The 18,496-nt window shown below is 40.9% G+C and overlaps 3 protein-coding genes across 3 annotated transcripts in view; 1 reads left to right on the forward strand and 2 right to left on the reverse strand.

Annotated features, from left to right (window-relative positions):
- The first annotated feature begins 3,819 nt into the window (after positions 1 to 3,819).
- On the forward strand, positions 3,820 to 4,798 carry neurog3 (neurogenin 3). Its single transcript, XM_029450195.1, has one exon. The coding sequence runs from the start codon at positions 3,820 to 3,822 to the stop codon at positions 4,444 to 4,446; it is 627 nt and encodes a 208-aa protein (XP_029306055.1). The 3' UTR covers positions 4,447 to 4,798.
- Positions 4,799 to 4,837: 39 nt separating this feature from the next.
- On the reverse strand, positions 4,838 to 12,347 carry pdlim1 (PDZ and LIM domain 1 (elfin)). Its single transcript, XM_029450380.1, has 7 exons — positions 12,079 to 12,347; positions 10,546 to 10,697; positions 9,961 to 10,045; positions 8,664 to 8,848; positions 7,248 to 7,390; positions 6,973 to 7,090; positions 4,838 to 5,505 (listed from the first exon to the last, which is right to left on the reverse strand). The coding sequence occupies exons 1-7, from the start codon at positions 12,169 to 12,171 to the stop codon at positions 5,319 to 5,321; spliced, it is 963 nt and encodes a 320-aa protein (XP_029306240.1). The 5' UTR covers positions 12,172 to 12,347; the 3' UTR covers positions 4,838 to 5,318.
- A 1,835-nt stretch (positions 12,348 to 14,182) lies between these two features.
- sorbs1 (sorbin and SH3 domain containing 1) overlaps positions 14,183 to 18,496 on the reverse strand; it is a 45,364-nt gene continuing 41,050 nt past the window's right edge. Inside the window, exon 29 of the mRNA XM_029449368.1 lies at positions 14,183 to 17,811. Within this exon, the coding sequence (XP_029305228.1) occupies positions 17,744 to 17,811 (68 nt within the window). The 3' untranslated portion in view covers positions 14,183 to 17,743. The remainder of the gene's footprint in view (positions 17,812 to 18,496) is intronic.

Genomic DNA, 18,496 nt, shown 5'->3' on the forward strand with positions numbered 1-18,496 from the left:
GTGGTGTTTCTATTTATTTATTATTAATGCTGCTGCTGGACTGATAAAGTGAAAATACTGCTATATAAAGAACGACAAAGGATCTATTGTATTACTCAAATAATCACCTCAAATTGCCTAATATGGATGGAGCAACATTTTGCTAAATTTGTTAGATATTTAATAATGATATAAGGATTTTCTCTAAAGATGTAAATTGTAATTATAATTATTTGGGATTTAATTTGCAGACACTTCAGAGTGGGCTGCCTTCCTCGAACAATTAATTATTCTTATTAATTATCGCAGAACTATTGGATTTCACTAGAGACTTTCAAATGAAAAAGCCCTACAAAAAAAAACTTCTTGTATATGAGCTTTTCATACAAAAGTCAATTTAGTAGACTAATCTTTAATGGCTAAATTATAGATTTATAAATTAACTTAAATTATCTTAAATTCTTCATTTGTAAAAGAAAATCCACATTTTTCTTTTTGTTCACAAAGAGCCACTAATGAACACAAGGTGGACCATCGTAAACAAGCTATCGGAAGAAAGAAAGAAACATTGTGCATTAGTTTAGGGGTGAAGAGGGCGACTTGCAGCCACAGCCCTATTCGTGCTTCAAATCTTTACAAAAAGACATACTGTGTTCATAGGACAGCTATTCCACTGTAATTGGCGCACACTGTCTTCTAAAGCTGAGGTGAGCGGTACAATGCATGGCCTGTGAAAGGAAACTCCTAAGCACATTAAAAGTGAATTACTTCTTGTGTAAAGTGTGTTTGGGGTCATTCTGGTCACGACGCGCGCACCTCTCCAAAAGCGCACACGTCTCCAAAGGCGCACTCCATACTTTCTAAAAGGCAGTCACATTGTTGAGGGGTTTCACAAGAGGTGTACATATGGCATCCGGGTTGCAATTAAATGTTTTTAAGATGTTTTTTCTTTCTTGAAGAAGTTTTCTTTTTCCTTTTTTCTCTCCCCCGGCAGCTCTTTGCCAGGAAGAAGAAGAGGAGGGGGGCACATTGAATGGCTTCGCTGCTAGTTTGGGATGACAACAATCTGGTCAGCGAGTTGTTGGACTTTGATTGCCCCCCTCAAAACGTCCTTCAAACAAAAAGCTGAAGACGAAAATAAAGCCCCACCTGGTACCTCTGTTTGCTAAAATAATAATAAATAGATTTCGTATAATAAATAAGCAAAGGGGACTGTAAAGTGAAGTGGTAGAGGAAGTATTAATCAGGAGCATCGGGCAGGTATCACCTGCTCTGGAGCTTGCTCAGTTTATTGTTAAATATTGTTAAATCACTTTTCGTACCAAGTCTGCTCCGATATCTGCTATTTCCACAGCAACTGCGCGCTTATGTTTGCCTACACTTTACAAAACAAGCAGGACACTACAGCACGCTGATAAAAATCAAGGAGACACTGACAACTTCAAACCCACACCTGTCCATGATATCCGAATATGGATTTAGCATCAATGATTATATGTAAAGTGTTAATATTCAGTTTACTTTAGACTTTTCGTGCCGTTTATAACAGCAAGGCACCATCTCCTATCTCACTCGTGTATTTGTCCAGTTTATTGAAAGCATATGGTTATCAGATCCCAAAACACATATTTAGACAGAAAGTTAAGGAGAGCTTTTTGTGGTCCTTTGTTGGCAATTGTAAATCATGTTTGAGCTCTGCCACACTCCCCCTCCCCCACCACCACTGCTGAAACGTGTTTGCATATTGTTGACATATTTTACTAATCTTTAACTTTCTAAAAGTAGAGTTACATTATAAAATCTAATGCGCCCCTGAGTTGTGGCGATAGTGGACATGTTTTTGGAGATGTCATAGCGCACACATAGAGGCTCACATGACACAAGAAATCAAGCTTTTATTGTTGTGACACACGACAGGAGCCTTTGTGCTATCTGTTCACACAGCGGGGTTGACCCTCTCTGATACTCTATGTTAGGTGGCCCCATGCGTAATTGTCTTTGTCCAACTAAGTGAGTTTTGCGCTTTAACGCATTAAACAAATGTTTGTCCCAATATATGTGGATTTAAATAGGACATTTTCTTTGATATAGTTTAAATCTTCTGAGCTAACAAAGAGATAAGTTACTCCTTAAAGAAACTTCTGGAAACACTCAAAAAAAAGCATGCAGCAGCATAAAGTTATTTAACGCTAACCTTACCAAGTCCTGTGATATGCGCAATAAAACATACGCAACAGCATACTTAATAATAAACAATTTATTTGAAAATAATTGCTGAGATTCTGTTGTCTTTACCTCAGTTTTCAGTACTGTGGTCCACTTGAAGTTGATATTAGAAGCCAGTTTGCCATGTTACCATGGCCACTGTGTACCCAGCACGGCACTTGCCAATATTTCGAGTGCGTAAAATGTGGCATTACAAGTATCCTTAACGATGGAGATATCTGAAAACTGAACTGATTTGTAAAGCAAACTCACACTTTGTGCTAAAAAGTATTTCTGGAGAGAAATACAGTAATTTCTTAAATATTTCTTACGATTCCATATCCTTTGCGCGTGAAAGGGACAAAAGCAGCCACGTGTACTACCTTTGCAGCGTCTCTTAATTAACATAGAGACGTTATTACTGATGAACAAAAATAACGATGTACTGACTGGCATTGAGAGCTTCAAATGAGCTGAACACTTACACTCGTGTACAAGGTCATTCTTATGGTTGTGGATGAAGAATGTCTATGCGTAAAAAGAAGACAGATATATTTATATTTCTTTAGTTTATGCCAACGCATTTTCTTTTATGCCTAAAACTCTCCAGCTCCTGCTCTCTGACTGAAGTGTAAATGGAAGTTCAGCTTGAGGTCTGAGTGATAATCTTTACATTGTTTGTCAAAAATATGTCCTCACTGGACTCCACGATGAAGCTCCCAATGGATCTTTCTACCTAAACGTCCAGCATTGTCTCTGTGAGATGACTGCATGGCTGACAGGATGTGATTACTATGTAATAAACAATATAGGAACAGTTATAATAAGATCCCCAAAGAAGCAGCTCAGAATCAGCAGTGATCCTGAATGATGCCTGTTTTTTGAAGACAGACTTTTGGGAAAATCAAAGACAAGAACATTAAGTTTGATCTCACTCAGGCTATAACATATGATTCCGGTTAACTTGGCATACGTATATGGCACTTTACCACACACACGTATTTGATTGAAATACACAAAGAAATACAGCAGTGTGAAGACTGAGGGAGAGAGGGGGGAGAGGGTGAAGGACGCGCTGCCTGGAAGCTGATTGGCCCCTCGACAGGCGCTGTTGATTCAGGCGTCCACCGGGCAAAAAGATAAGATAAAGGCCATATAAAATAGCAGAGATGAGCATCCATCCCTCACTGTCAGCTGCACATATACAGTGTATGCTGCCTCCAGCTACAAGAGAGGATTAACAAGGACGACTGGCTGCCTCCTTGTCCGAGCATCACCTGTCAAGTAAGTGCAAATATATCCATCCATCTCAAGTCTTTCAAAATCTGCTTTTTGATCTTTACCAGATAGATTTTCTAGATAGTAGAGCGGTTACATGCCTTAACAAATAATCTAAAGTACGTAATTTAGAGGTAAAAACCTGCACTGGACATCATTTAAATCATAGATTGTATTTAAAAACATGTTGGAGGCTCATGGAAAAGATTTTCATACTCTAAGCTTAAAAACTAAAACTTGATTAAATTACTCTTTCAGACATTATTGCCTTATTGCAAATCTTGTAAAATAGTCGTACATTCTCTTTTATATTTGTGGTTATGCATCAGAGGTTTGATTCTGTTTAAATTTCACAGGATGTCTCCTAAAGCACCGTGCGCCCCCAGTGACCTGCGCTCATGCAGAGACGCAGTGACGCTCAGCAGGTTTTCTCCAACTGTAGCTGGTGACACTTCAGAAGACTCCGGTGAAAACATCCCTCAGAAATCACTGACTGTTCCCGGAGGTGAAGCCTCCTCAATAAAAAATGTAAAACATAAAAGCAGAGGTGAGCAGCGGGGCCGGCGCAGAGTGAAGGCAAACGACAGAGAGCGCTCCCGGATGCACAACCTGAACTCCGCTCTGGATGCGCTGCGGAGCATCCTGCCGGCGCTGCCCGAGGACGCGAAGCTGACCAAGATCGAGACTCTGCGCTTCGCCCACAACTACATCTGGGCTCTGACCGAGACTCTGCGCATGGCCGACCAGCACGGACACACGGCGGGATACCTGCCGGTGGGGTCTGATCCGAGCAGCCCCACAAGTGTTTCCTCTGCGGAGTGGGACTCCGCGTCACCTGCAGAGTCTGCTTATGTGACCTCAGCTGACTTTGACCCGAGACACTGTTACAAGATATTATCCAGAGATCAATCCAGTGTTATCCCGGTCACCTTTTATTTAAAGTCATTCTGTGGTGAGAATTATGTCAAAAACACTTGGCACTGACTTCATGAGGACATCTGAACATAAAGGTGCCGCTGCATTGCTCTCGATGGTTGAACACTTGTAGGCATGTTGCAGTCCCACATACTGATCGGTCACGTCAGAGCAGGTGTTTTCCATCAGCAGTCAGGAGCAAAAACACGTGCAGTGACGTCACTCATTGAGATCCTAATTGCCAATACAGATCATTTTCTACCGTCGCTGTAAATGTATTATTTAAAAAGCACTTACACATGAAGTGCTTTACAAAGGAAGTCACACGTCATTTAAGTCCATTAGTTTGTTTTTAGAACACAATTTCATTGTCATGTCACTTAGTTTTTGCAGAGCAATCTTACAATTAGTTTCTCTAAAAGAGCAGAAGCACAATCAATTAAGGAGGCAAGACAATTGATTTAAGGTAAAAATATTTATTTGGTGATATTCAAAATGGTTTGAGTGTTTTTTTGCTGCATAAAAGTTTATTTATTTATTTAATTAAAAAAATGTAGAAAACACGTCTCCTGGGTTGAAAAGTGGTTTTCATTGTTTCCATGATTCAAAAGGACATACAGTACATGTACAAAGACAAATATTACTTAAACACAGTGGCTGTCATTAAAACTGATTTTTTTTCTTTAGGGAGAGAAAAACAATTAAATGCCTTTATCTCATATCGATTTTCATTTCGTAGATGCCAAAGTTAATGTGCAAATCAACATTTTCAAAGATGTAGTTGTTTACCGTCCTGCCTACCAGTGACTGTACTGAAGCATAATACCAGAGAAGACCATTTGATAGTCTTGGGAGTAGCATGAGCTGAATGTTGGAATGTCTTGGATTATGTCATTTGTCCTATACTGGCGTGCAGTCCGACGCGGAGCTCGGCGAGCGCTCTACTTGGGGAAGACGGTGACCACGTCGTAGCCCTCGGGAGGAGTCACTCGCTCGCGTGCGTGCTTCTCACAATAAATCTGGTCCTCCACAAAGAAATGTCCCTTCTGTTTTAGGTTGACGTCACATTCTGTACAGGTGTAGCACTCGGGGTGACGGAACTTGTCCCTCAGCTTCACCACCAGCCCCCTGAAGAAGAGATTTACACATTCAACATGATTAACACACAATTATCTAGTTTATCCAGACACTGATCTATGACCTGGTTTTCAATTATTTGGATCAGTTCTCTTTGGTTTGTGCACGGCCATTGGTTCGGCACTACACTACACTACACTACACTACATGGACAAGTATTTGGACGCCAGAACATTACACCGATATATACGATCGCTAAACATCTTATTCAGAAATGGGAATCAATCCGCTGCTTTTAGCCTCTACACACAGAGTATCCACATACGTACATCTGCCCTCATATCTGAAATGATTTGGCATATTTGTTGCCTTCATTACAGTAAGATGGGAGAGAGAAATGTGAGGAAACAAGGGAGAGACAGACGTGCAACAAATGTCCCAGCCATTCAGATTGTCGTACACCGTTAACTATGCAAGATAATAGTGTGTGGTCTGACTGTCCTAACGCAAAGCAGGGCTGATATATGATATTGTTCTTGCTACTAGACATTTCATGCAAACAGTTCAAGATAAAGAAATGACCAGGTTCATCTTCCTAAATTTTAAAAAGGAGCGGTCTGGAATGATTTATTGGATTCTGTTCAATTTCACATGACACAACATTGAAACGATCCTATAATCAGAGAAGTATTATTGAGAGCTCTGGGCACATTGTTAACCCCCAAGTCATCAAGTAGATCTTATTGGCACAATGAGTAGGATTTGTAAACGCAACATTTGAAGTTGGCCCTCCTCCCCGTCTCAACGAGGGTAACGGTGTTCGCCAGTGGGTGAAAGCCAGCCCCAGATTTACTCTCGTGTTGGAACAAGCTTTGTCCGCTTGGCGTTTCGCCTCGTTATATTTGCATTTCTTTCAGTGCTTTGTCTGCAATTTTCGTAGCTTCCTCTTGAATGTGTGCTTACGATCTGGCACCTGTCCTAGCCAAGCTTCTATAGCGGCTGGTACCCAGAAACACAGAAAAACTTAAAGAAAAGAGAAAATCCAGGGCAGCAGCTACAGACACAACCACACACACACACACACACCGCGTGGCTCATGAGTGAAAGTTAGTCTTTATTCCTACACGTATATGTTTAAATCCTAATCGTGACTAAAGTATCTGCACAGATTTGAAGGGATATTGAATCCAAATCAGTAAAATAGAATTATAGTGTCCACTACTATAAGCAACATGACTTTGTATCGGTCTTCACTAAATTCAGCCACAAGGTGGAGACAAACTCCAAGTAGAGAAGACAAACCTCTGGGGCCCTGTGTGTTGCCGCACAACATCTAGTCACCATGTGGAAGCTTTAAGTGTTAAAAGTGAAGCAAGACAAACCGCAGCCATCAGCGAGTCTGGCGTCCGACTTGAGATTAGATTCCGATGAAGCCATAAATGGCTGAAACACTTCCTTAGTGCTGCAAAATAAACACGTCATCTGTAAAACAGTTCAGAGGAATCATAAAACACTTACACAATCCCAGATCCACATTTGTCACAGGAGGGCAACTTCTCCGTGTTCCCCACTGATGATCCAATCTTTGTTGAGGGCGCCTTCACACTCCTGAACCCGGACGGTTTATCAGGGTCACCTTCAAACATCAGACACTCGGATGAACAATCCTAACAAACTGAGGTTGCACTGGTTCCACACATCTACAGATAAGTGTTCCTTAAAGCGATACATTGTAAAAGCGAGATTACTCTTGGAGGAAGCTGTGGTGTGTGAGTAATAAGCAGGACCCGTACCCGTCTCAAGGATCTCCTGAAGCACTTTGAATGAAGCCGACTGTCGGGGAGGCTCGTCGGACTCTTGGTTCTCCTGCAGCATCTTGTAAACCTCGGAATCTGCTGCTACAGGCGGCCTCTTGCCCGATGGATCGGATGGCGCTCTACGAAGCAAGTGTGCACATTTCAATATGTCTGCACGAGTCACAGGATGCAGAAATGTCTCAACAGTCTGAGGAGACGAACAGCAAACGCTTTGTCTTTTCATTGTTCCTGATGTTGAGGCTCAAAGAACACGGCTATAAAAGTCCAAGAGATCATGAAACCTTTTCACTTTTGAAGAACAAAACAATTTGTAAAATTACGACATTTAAAAAAAGTAAAAGCAGAAAAGGACACTGTGAAATATGGTCCAGAAATTAGATTTGGTTTTTTTTGCTGAGAAACTAAAATCAGGAATGCAGTGAAACGCCACTTATTCCAGCAGTTAGAAGCCGACCAATCAGAGACCTCTAGGTTTTCAATAAAACAATTGATTCTTAGACGTATTGAGATTCTTTCTTCTGAGATTAAACATCGGACCTCTGATCAAAGTTTTAAAATAGTGCTTGAATGTTTTTCCTGAAGAGTAAGTTGAGATGGAGGTCGTTTCAACCAAACGGACTGTGAAACACAAGTAAACACATAAGAAACAGAAAGCATGTACGCAACATGTTAGTTAAACTTTGACCTGGTCCTTCTGATGGAAAGGTGACGGTATATGGACACACTAGATTATACACTTCTACAAAGTAGAGAGGAAACAGAGCGGAGTGAGAGTATGCGTACTCCGCCAGATATGACAAGACAAAATATTTTGGCAATACAGCGAACAAACCTGTAGAAGTTGATGCCAAACATACAAGATAAATACACTTTTAAACCTAGAATATGGATTTAGTGAGTCAAAAATATTGTTTGATTTTGTTACTGATCACCAGCTCCAACTTACAGAGCACGAGGTTCATACTGACTGACCCTTATAAACATCGAGCAACGCTTTTACAGTTTTGTTAAAGGGATAGTTCACATTTTGAAGTGGGGTTGTATGAGGTACTTATCCAGTCAGGCAATACCTACAGTATTTGGCACTCCTTTAATTTAGCCACCTTAAAAAAAACCAAAAAAAAACCCAATACCAGTTTAAATGTGAGCTATATTTAGAATATTTTCATTGCGTCACCTTGCCGTCACACAGCTGTTTCCAGCAGGGAACTGAAGCTGTTATCTATGCTCACAAAAGCCACCCGACTCCATTGACAAAAACATTTTGCCTCTCAGGACGCAGTAACTGCTCCAGTTCCCCGGCGGAAAGAGCCATCTTTATTTATATACATTTATATTCTAAAATATAGCGTGCATTTAAACTGATGTGTTTTTCTGCTGCCCCCATCTTACTTGTTGTTGGCCTCATTAGCTGTAGCGATGGTTTTGACTTCGTCCACAGTCGAGTTAAAGTCCTTGATGTTCTCTGAAGAGTAGAGACCAGAGGGGCTGTTGTACTGGTTGGTCACAACTTTGGGGCCAAAACCAGCGAACGGCAGAGCACTCCTGTTGTGGGTCGAGCCTATGTGGCTCACCTCCTGTGGAAAAACAAATGGAAAATTGTACCGTTAAAGCTTTTAGCGAGTAACCAAGCAAGAAAAAGAAAAAAAGATAGCGAGTGCAAAGATTTGTGAAATAACTCTCACACCGAGTGTGAAACATGCAACACTCGTGGTGCAGACTTGATGCAATGGTGGTCAGAACCTTTGACGCCTTCAGAACTGAATGTTTTTATGAACTTGCACGTGTACAAACATGCAGCTGAGATCATGTGAGGAATACTACACCCAAACTCTGTTTCCAACAAGGAATTTAATAATGTTGCCTCTGCACACTTTGAAAACTGAGAAAATATTGTTCAACTGAAAACAGCTTCATCTGCTGCTTCCAGTTGGGCTGAAAGTCACACATAAGTTCGCAGGATAATGTAAGGCTGTGGATTTTGCCTTAATTATAGCTACCGGTTTTTAAAAGACAAATATGTCATGACACTGGCATGCGATGAAAGTGGGCACATAAGTACCACCAAATGTAGCTCATGCTTCAGTGGGAACACGGAAATGCCTCCAGATATAGCTCATGCTTCAAGCATCTGACAATTAACTTGCAGAATACCCCCGAGTCTTAAACTTACACATAAAGACCTGACAACACTAGCATTGACCAGTAGCCTAACATGTAAAAAGCAATGTTTGAAGTAATAAAAACAGACAAAGTGACAAACTCCAGACAAGCGCTTGAAACACGTGTTATTGTGTGTGAGGAAAGTGCACAACATCTGTGAGCTGCGACACACAGAGCCTGAAACGCATCGCACCAGTTCCTACATGTATTCACACTTTGGCAGCAAAGTTCCGCTCAGCGGGCAGGAACTGAGGCTTGCGTCAGAGCTTGGCTGATAAACTACCGTCTCCTAGGAAACCTCCTGTTGGGAAGTAAACAATGACTTCATCGTTGGCAGTATAAAAGAAAAAATACAACCCACAAGGCTTACTGGGCGCGGTGGGAAAGGAACGTTCAGGCTTCCAGAAACCGTATGGCTACCTGTAAAGATTCAAACTAAAGGAGTGAGTTTCAGAGTCATTTTAAAAAGCTCCTCCTGCTTGGATGTTGAGACAGCACACATACACACAACCACACACACACACACCTTTGGCTCTGATGCAAGATTCATCTTGTACGGGTGTGTCCTCCCTTCCTCAGTTGAAAGTGGCGACCACATTTTAGTTTCTGATCTGCACAAAAGAGGAAGGACAAGATCACAATATAATTGTCCACATGTTGGCTTTAAATATAACATGCATGAGGATTCTTTACCTGTGTAGCTTCACATGAACATGGCATTATGTCTTTGAACGCAACAGACCTCTTGCAGGTTTGTTCTTTTGCTTAGCTTCCTTGACAGTTTACCCCCCTTCATGCAACACATTCCCTCTTAATTTGAACAAACATATTTGCTTCAACCTGCCCGTTTCAACATCCCTGCTACTTGAAATCATCTGCCATCAGCAGAAAGTTATGATGCAATGCACCGACACGACACAGTTAAGCAAACATACATACATGCACTTCTCAAACTAAAGACTTCAGTGCAACAAGACAGACTTAAAAGCTATGAATAAACATCACGTCACTCCCTGAACACCTGGATTGCAGCTGAGCTGTCTCATATTACTCAGTGTTTTTCAGGCCCGCGGCTACACAGATCAGACCTGCACATGTTGCTACATCCCACCTGTCTACGGAGAGCACCATCTCCTCTATGCACCCCTTGATCTTGTTCTGCGCCTCCAAGTGAGTCATGCTCTCTGTTGGTTCTCCGTCAATAGCCAAGATCATGTCTCCAATACACAGGTTGGCCTTGGCAGCTTTACTCCCAGGGGTGACCTACAACCCAGTAGACATAATGAATTGAAAAGGAAACAGCAACTTTTTTTTGGACTTTATACAAGCTTATTATTAATATTATTAAGTTTCAAGGTGTTGGACACTAGAGCTGCAACTATTAGTCGATCAGAACAGAAAACTAAATCTCGAACTACTTAAGTAATCGATTCATCTTTAAAGTAATTCTTCAGGCAAAAATAGCTGTTGGAGCTTTCCTGCTCTTGTCTGTTTTATATCATATTAAACTGAATATCTTTAGCTTTGGACTGACATTTAAATTTGAACTTGAACTTTGAGAAATTGGGATGGGCATTTTTATTTATATATTATAAACTATCTATATATATATATATATCTATATATATCTATCTATATATATATATATATATATATATTCTTTAAAAAAAGAAAAGACCACCACTTACTCGTAATATAACTTGAATCATGAATATTGGGTCTGAAATCAAATTTTCTAATCAGAGATTAATCCTACTGTTGTATCGTTTAACTCTGACCTTGACACACATCTCATTATTTACAGTAAACACGGGCAAAGCCGCCTGCAGAGAAGTGTTTTCAGCCAGATAACGGCTTGAAGCGAGACTGTGGCATAGTCCAGGAATTCCTAATCACTTCCCTGGGTGGAGAGGAGCGACCCCTGTAACAACATCTACAACATCTACAACAGGAGCACAGTGGAGCACACAGTGCGGATGCGCACAGTGCGCACAGTGTGGATGCGCACAGTGTGGATGCGCACTGACACAGCACTGTATGCTGCCCAGTTTAATGTTCTGCTGGAAAGACAGAATGAGTTGCGAAAGCTGTCAGTTTAGTCAAAGAGGTGTTCAGGGACACTCAAAATAGTCACACATTTGTTCCTCCATATTATGTTTTTAATTTGAAGTTAGGACTGAAAGAGATTTGTTTTAATAATTACGACAGTCTAGTCGTATATCAGAAAGTTAGCGGACATGACGAAATACCGGTAAAGTTATATTTAGACTATTGTCGTTTAACCTGTAGCCTAAACTTAAGTTTACAGTTACTTACAGTTACTTCAACTAAACATAAGTCTTCACCAAGAATATATCTCAGGTAACAAAAGAACTGAAATGGGGAAATGAAGCTACAAGGGCTGGAAGTAAAACCCTGGACTAGTCATGTCAGTAGCTGGAAGTACAACATGCCGACACTAACAATAGTTCACGTTAGCTAAATGAGTGATAACAGTTTAGCGTCTGTGAAGTAAAGTTAGCCTTTTGTTAACACGAGCTAACGTTAACAAACAGTCTGTTCTCGAGAGGAAACCACGAGAGGTGAGAGTTTCAGGTGTGGTTACACTCAACTACAACGTAGCACGTAACAGTGAAATACTTACCCGGGAAATAGTCAGTGGCTGCTCGAAGTCCTTTCCCCCAACCAGCCTGAATCCCCAGGGTCCAGGCCCCTGCACTACTACCCGGAGCGGCATAACGTTAATGCACGTGTTTAACTGTCGTTAACTGTTACTGTGTTTAAAGATCTGTCTCAGACACCAGTCCACTTCCTACAGCGAATGACATGTGCAATGATCGATAGACAGAGGTTTCAGCCTTGGTCTGCAGCATCAGAGGAGGGGGTGGGCCCTCAGGTTGGGGTTGGACGAATAGATTTTGAAGTTTCCACGCTGATAAGTGAGAGTACAAAGATCGTGTACTAAGGAAAGGGACCACTCCGTCATGTGTCTGGGGACGCTGATCAAGCTTCAGGGATGTCAGGGGAAGTTGTCCCAGTGGTAGAATAAGACCCAGGGCCAAGACTTTTATATACTTCTTAAAAGACCAACACCAAACCATTAATCTTACTAATGTGTATCCCAAGACCAATAAAGCTTATTCTTCTGAGCATACAACTATTAAAAACACATACATTAGTTGCACTGGCTTTCAATCCCACACACACAGTCCTGCAGCCGTAAATATTTATTAGCGCACAAATATGTATTAATCTGTAGGACTGCATCTGAAAATAGTCCGCAACAAATCCACTATATACTCCTGTTTGAATAACATTTTCTAAAAACGGCAGTGCCCAGCTGAATCAGTACATGTTTAAGCCTTTTCAAAACATTTTTTAATAATGGAACAATACATTTAGGCCCCATTTTAAAGTAAATAGGCTTGGAGTTGAGAGGCAGAGAAAGGAAAGGGAAGTCAGAAAGTGAGAGACAAACTAAAGCATGTAGGTCCTTTCATTGGCTTTATTGACAAGAAGCAACATATAGGATAACGCCAGACTTATCGTTTAAACTGAGAATAAAATGTTCTGTGCAACACACACACACACACACACACACACACACACACACACACACACACACACACATTCAAAAAACGACTCACACCTTTGTGTTTGTTCTGTCCCGAGAGAGAAATAACAGAAGAGAAAACGGTGTCTTCACCTCCACTTCACCCATTGTTTTTGTAAGGAGTCCTGTGTGTTATCACTTGATTAATAATCGATATGTATCCGGAGCAACACTGGTGCATCAACACCATCTAAACTGTGTTTTTAGCACCTTATTGCATCCAAGATTCAGTTTGGATTTGAATGTTGTTTGTGGGGCTGTGGGTGAATTTGGAGTTGATTTAATTTGATTTGATGAAGCTAAATGCAAATGATGACCATATTGAATTAACTTTTCACCTCACTGAAAATACTTTGGAAGCAGAGCAGAGTAATCCCTCGTCATGTTTTGCTTCTCTCAGTTGAGCTCCACTGTTTGTTTTAGGGATGTCGGCCTGCCGGTACGTCACCGTGTTTATATGCAAGCTTACCATTTATGGTAGAGCTAAATCCCAGGATGTGGAATGTGCCGCTCCCAAAACTTGAATTCCTGCCAGAGGACCTCTGCTGAAAGTGGAGAGAAAAGGCTCTGACCGAATGAAACGCGTCCTTTCTTGTGGGGTTCACATGCACCCTTAACAGGCCTTCAGGCATTCCACTGAAGTCTGTAAGAGCTTTAGAGCGAAGCGCTTCACAATGTAGAAGATCAAGTCAAGTGAAAAGTACATCTGTTGAGGCTGTACACACACATCTGTCAACATCATCACCCTAATGGGATTTTACACATCTGACACACATACTTTTGCTACATCTCACAGAGCAGCCAACATAACATTACCATAACTATTCATGTACTGACATTACAGAAGTTATCCTCTTACATATATTAAAAGCTTATTTCACCCTTGTATTAATTTCACTAATTATCCAGGGTGTAACCGAAATGATGTGCTAAGTAAGATAAAAGATCCTCTCAGCTCCACCTTTAGCTCACATGGTTTTGCACCCGCTCATGATTACAGAGAATGTGCCCTAACACGCTCATAAACTTTATACAGCTCATTAACATTTATATGCTTAATGAACGTAAATGTCCACAGCTCTACCTCTGCCATCCTTCAGATCTTTTCCAGAAATCAAAACAGGTAACACACCAAATGGTTTAAACGGTTTATTAAATATTGCATAATACCGAAGTCACAGCAGTGTATAGTATCTTTATTTTAATATTGTCAATGTAACAGCACTGCAAATTGAAGCAAACAAACCAAACCTGTTGCAGGTTGTGCGTCTCATCAAACTAGTCCATTCTTATGATTATTAATCATTAAGTTTAAAGCATCCTGTCACACTTTTAGGTACTCGCACAGTAACTGACAAGTTCTTAGTAGATGTTCTCCCATCACAGAGACTAGGACTAATGGGGAAACCATGGTTACATTAAACATGTCATGGATACATTTCAGTGATACTCCAAAAACAATTAAATGAAAATGAGGCACAATTTTTGCATCTAACATAAGGCATTATGATCTTCACAAATGGCAGCGTAATGTTCATATGCGTCAAACTTCCTGTGCTCGGTAACGCTCCACTATGTGCTTAGCCAAAAATCCTTCAGGTAAATAAACCACTATTTTTTATTTTACATATTTACAATCCTTCTTGTGCCATGCTGCTCAATAGTCTGCATCTTTACATATTATGTGTGCATTGCACCACATTCATATATTCATACATTCATACATCCTGTGATGTTTTCTGGAGCACAATATTACAGAAACAATCTAGAGTGAGCTGTGTTATGACTAAATGAGCAGTTGTTTATTTGTCCATCATGTAGTGTGCCTACAGGTCAACAAACTCACAACCAATCAGCACATTCATGCGGAGCTGGAGTTACACAGGAACAAAAACGTTTAGCCAGCAGTGGAGGGAAAAACATGCTTTTGTGGTGTAACAAAATACCTGAATATTATATCAGTGCTATGCAGGCAAACCCATAATGCAGTGTATTATCTTGAGAAAACATTCCTTTGCTGATGTTGGCAAAATGGTGATCCGCGCAAAGAAGAAACACCTGATTTTGTCTCAACAGCAAACGTCAGGGAGGATGAAACACTGACTGCTACTAAATTTTGTTAAATTAATGCACTTTGTCAAATATTAAACTTCATGTATCACTTATGTGGTAGCCACATACAGCTTCAAACCATGTTCCAATTAGGTCAATGTTTATCATCACTGCACAACTAGCTTAACACCTTCAAAACAAAGACAGATATAGTAAACATACACTTTTAGATCCAAGTGAGAGCATCTTTCAATACTTCACATTATACTCAAAGGTAGGCCCACGGATAGTCTGGCACCATTTGATTAGAAATGTGTGGATTGGGAAAGGATCCGACTTCAGAGAGCGCACTACCTCAGTCCAAAGCTAAAGGGACAGTTCACTGCAAAACAAAAAATACATGGTCTTCCTCTCTCTATTTTCCTTCTACCGTATCACTGCGCAGAAAAGGTGAGCCTCCATTCATGGACGAGAGGCTCACGACGGGGCGAGATGTTAACATTGATGGCGTCCTCCTGGGCTGAGCTGTAACGTTCCTTCTGCGCGGTGAGACAGTAGAAAGAAAATAGTTCCTACATGTAACCGCTCACAGCAAGTTCTGTGGATTATCTTGACTAGCCGGGTCATGATTTCTGAAAAGAGACATTGCTGTTGTCGCTTTGAGCATCACAAGCAGAGTGCCATCGAGTTTCATTATACTGGGGAGAAGGCAGACATCTCCAACACTCTGCAACTCACACCAAAACAATCTAGGGAAAATATGTGTTTTAATTTTGGGGTGAACTTTCCCTTTAAAATGCTTCCTCAGCAATTACTCTACAAAGTGCAGAGCAGGTCGTAACAAGCACTCAAAATGATTTGCAAGTACAATTTGACAGCTCTGCTGAGGATTGATGAGCACAGTGCAGCGGTTGATGACAACAAGGAATTTGATGAAAACACGAGCAACGAAAAAAAAAAGTAGCTATCATCTTTCAATCTGTGCGTGTAGAGGATCTATTCTGACATGTGGCAGATCTGATGGCGCTGGAGATGGGGGAGCTCTGTACTCATGGGAAGACGGCTCTGATGCTTTGATAGCAGAATTCAAAGCAATCTTCCACCAGGGAGCTATTGAAGCTCAAAGAGCAGACGGTTAACCCTGTCGTCACGTATGTTTGCTTTCAGCCGAAGGAGGCAAATATTCAGGCGATGGCTGATCGTGTTTCATGCTCCAGTTTGATTTTACAGCGCATGCTGTACTAATGCTGACCTTATTATTGAAATCATTCCACTAACTGTATTACCCAAGTCATTACATATGAAAATATGTAGCCATATTTGGAAGGCCTCTTAAAGTTTTCTGTACACATTTACATGGCTAAAACATACAATCTGTAAGGGCATCATTCAAATCTCAATATGCTCTTAAAAGTCAGTATGATTATTTTCTAAGACACCTTGTTGGTTTCACTTAAAACATGAAATAGCTTTTTTGTTGTTGTTGTGATTAATCTACTATTATCTTGTTAGGTGGAATCTCCCTAAATGACCAAACAGGAAGTTAAGTGCTACCACGCCTGTCCTGTGGATTGTGCCAGAGCCAGGCGTCTCCCACCAGCTACCTTACAGGCTTCATCCATCAGCAAACACTTCTATTTTGACAGAAGAGGTATAAAAGGACAAATAAATAGATTCTGAAAATATAGGATGTGCATATGCACAGTTTCTCTTCACTTTTTAAATCAGACATGCAACACAGTGCACGTGTCCTGTACTTGTGTTTGCCGTGGTGACTGGGAAAAAGAGAAACTAAAAGCCCACTTAATAACTGTTGTATAACGATGAACAGAACATAAAGGCAATACTGAACTGGTATCTGACGCTTTAGGTTACAGCTGAGTTGTGAATGTTGTGGTGTTCTTCAAAAACTGACTTTATGATGATTCATATAATGTAACAGAAAGTAAAACGTATGTCATAGCAGTTTCTAAAGGGGCTTTATACATAAGTATTTAGACTCTGGAGGGCACTCGATTCAAGTCATTTTCTCCACCACATTAAAATTTCATACATGTCTGGCATGCTGATCCAAACACTGAAGGTTTTCTTTTGGAAGCATGGTTTGCATCATACTTAGCTAATCATGATAAACACCTCTGGTCCTGAAAGGTAGCACACGAGCATCAGCTCCAAAACACACATCCCATGAAAATACATTCTGAATCCTCCCAAGTCCCGTTCAGGTTATAAGATCCACTCTTTAATCCATACACTGCTCTGCTGCCGGCCTCCAGACTGACGTGCTACGTGAACACTTGTGCACTGTAAATTACATGGACAACATGGAAGCTATTATCTGTACAATAAAAGCTACTTTGTGGTAGACTTTCACGGAGAAATTCCACATGTGGAGACGGACGAATTCTGTCAAGAAGTGTGTAAAAAGTGCTCAAGGTTGTACACCATACTGAGGTTAGGGCAGTGAGCTGTCTCTGTCTCCGCCTCCCCGTGCAGTCTGACATACCTCCGGCCGAACTGATCACTTTCCCAGACAAAATGGATTCGCCTGGCTAAATGACTATGCTAACCAACAGCCATGCGCGATAGTAATGACTTCCCAAGCTTGACAGGCAACCAAGTGTTACAGCCAGATTAGATATCTTTACAGTTTCACCTCCTTCACGTAATTCCCAGGGAAAGTCCCAAACTGTTTTGTCCTCTTTGAGGTACCTGTAGAGAAAAAGAAAGAGAAACATGGATCAGACCAAAGAAAGTAAAAGGATGCTTCCTTTAAATGCTAAAAGGACCTTCACTGATGCCTTTATATGACCTACACAAGCAAACGGGACCATCAGCGAGAAGACTGGCTCTTTCTATAAGAAGGTATTCTTAATGACTGTCCACCTTCCACCTAGACTGGTATATAATATGTCTATGCTATTTATGACATACACTGCGAGACGTGGTTTTACATCAATATATGACATTACGTTTGTGGGTAAAACAAATAGAGCTGACGCTTTGGCTTACATAAGTGGAATGTAGCAAAGCAAAGCTCGCACCTCAAATCTTTCTGTGATAATTAGCATGAGGACAAACATGCACCAGGCAATCAGCAGTACTTTGAATAAAGTTGAGAAAAGAAGGCGGAGGTGCTCATGGGAAATGCAGTCTTCATTCTGGGAAAACACTACTGCTTTTGTCCACATGAGGCGCCACATTTAACACAAAATGAAATTCCTTGTAGTTGCTTTAAGCATATATCTAAAATTAAGTGCAAAGCCTTATGTACATTGCACTCAATCCTCTGCTGTCATTCTTTAGAAACCCTATATGGAAGGATGTGATGAGGTGAAAATGACTCTACTGCTGCCCTGAGCATGCACATTGCACGCGTACAGTCCTTTGCTGTCAA

This window comes from Cottoperca gobio, chromosome 15, assembly GCF_900634415.1.
Source record: "Cottoperca gobio chromosome 15, fCotGob3.1, whole genome shotgun sequence".
Lineage (NCBI taxonomy): Eukaryota > Metazoa > Chordata > Actinopteri > Perciformes > Bovichtidae > Cottoperca > Cottoperca gobio.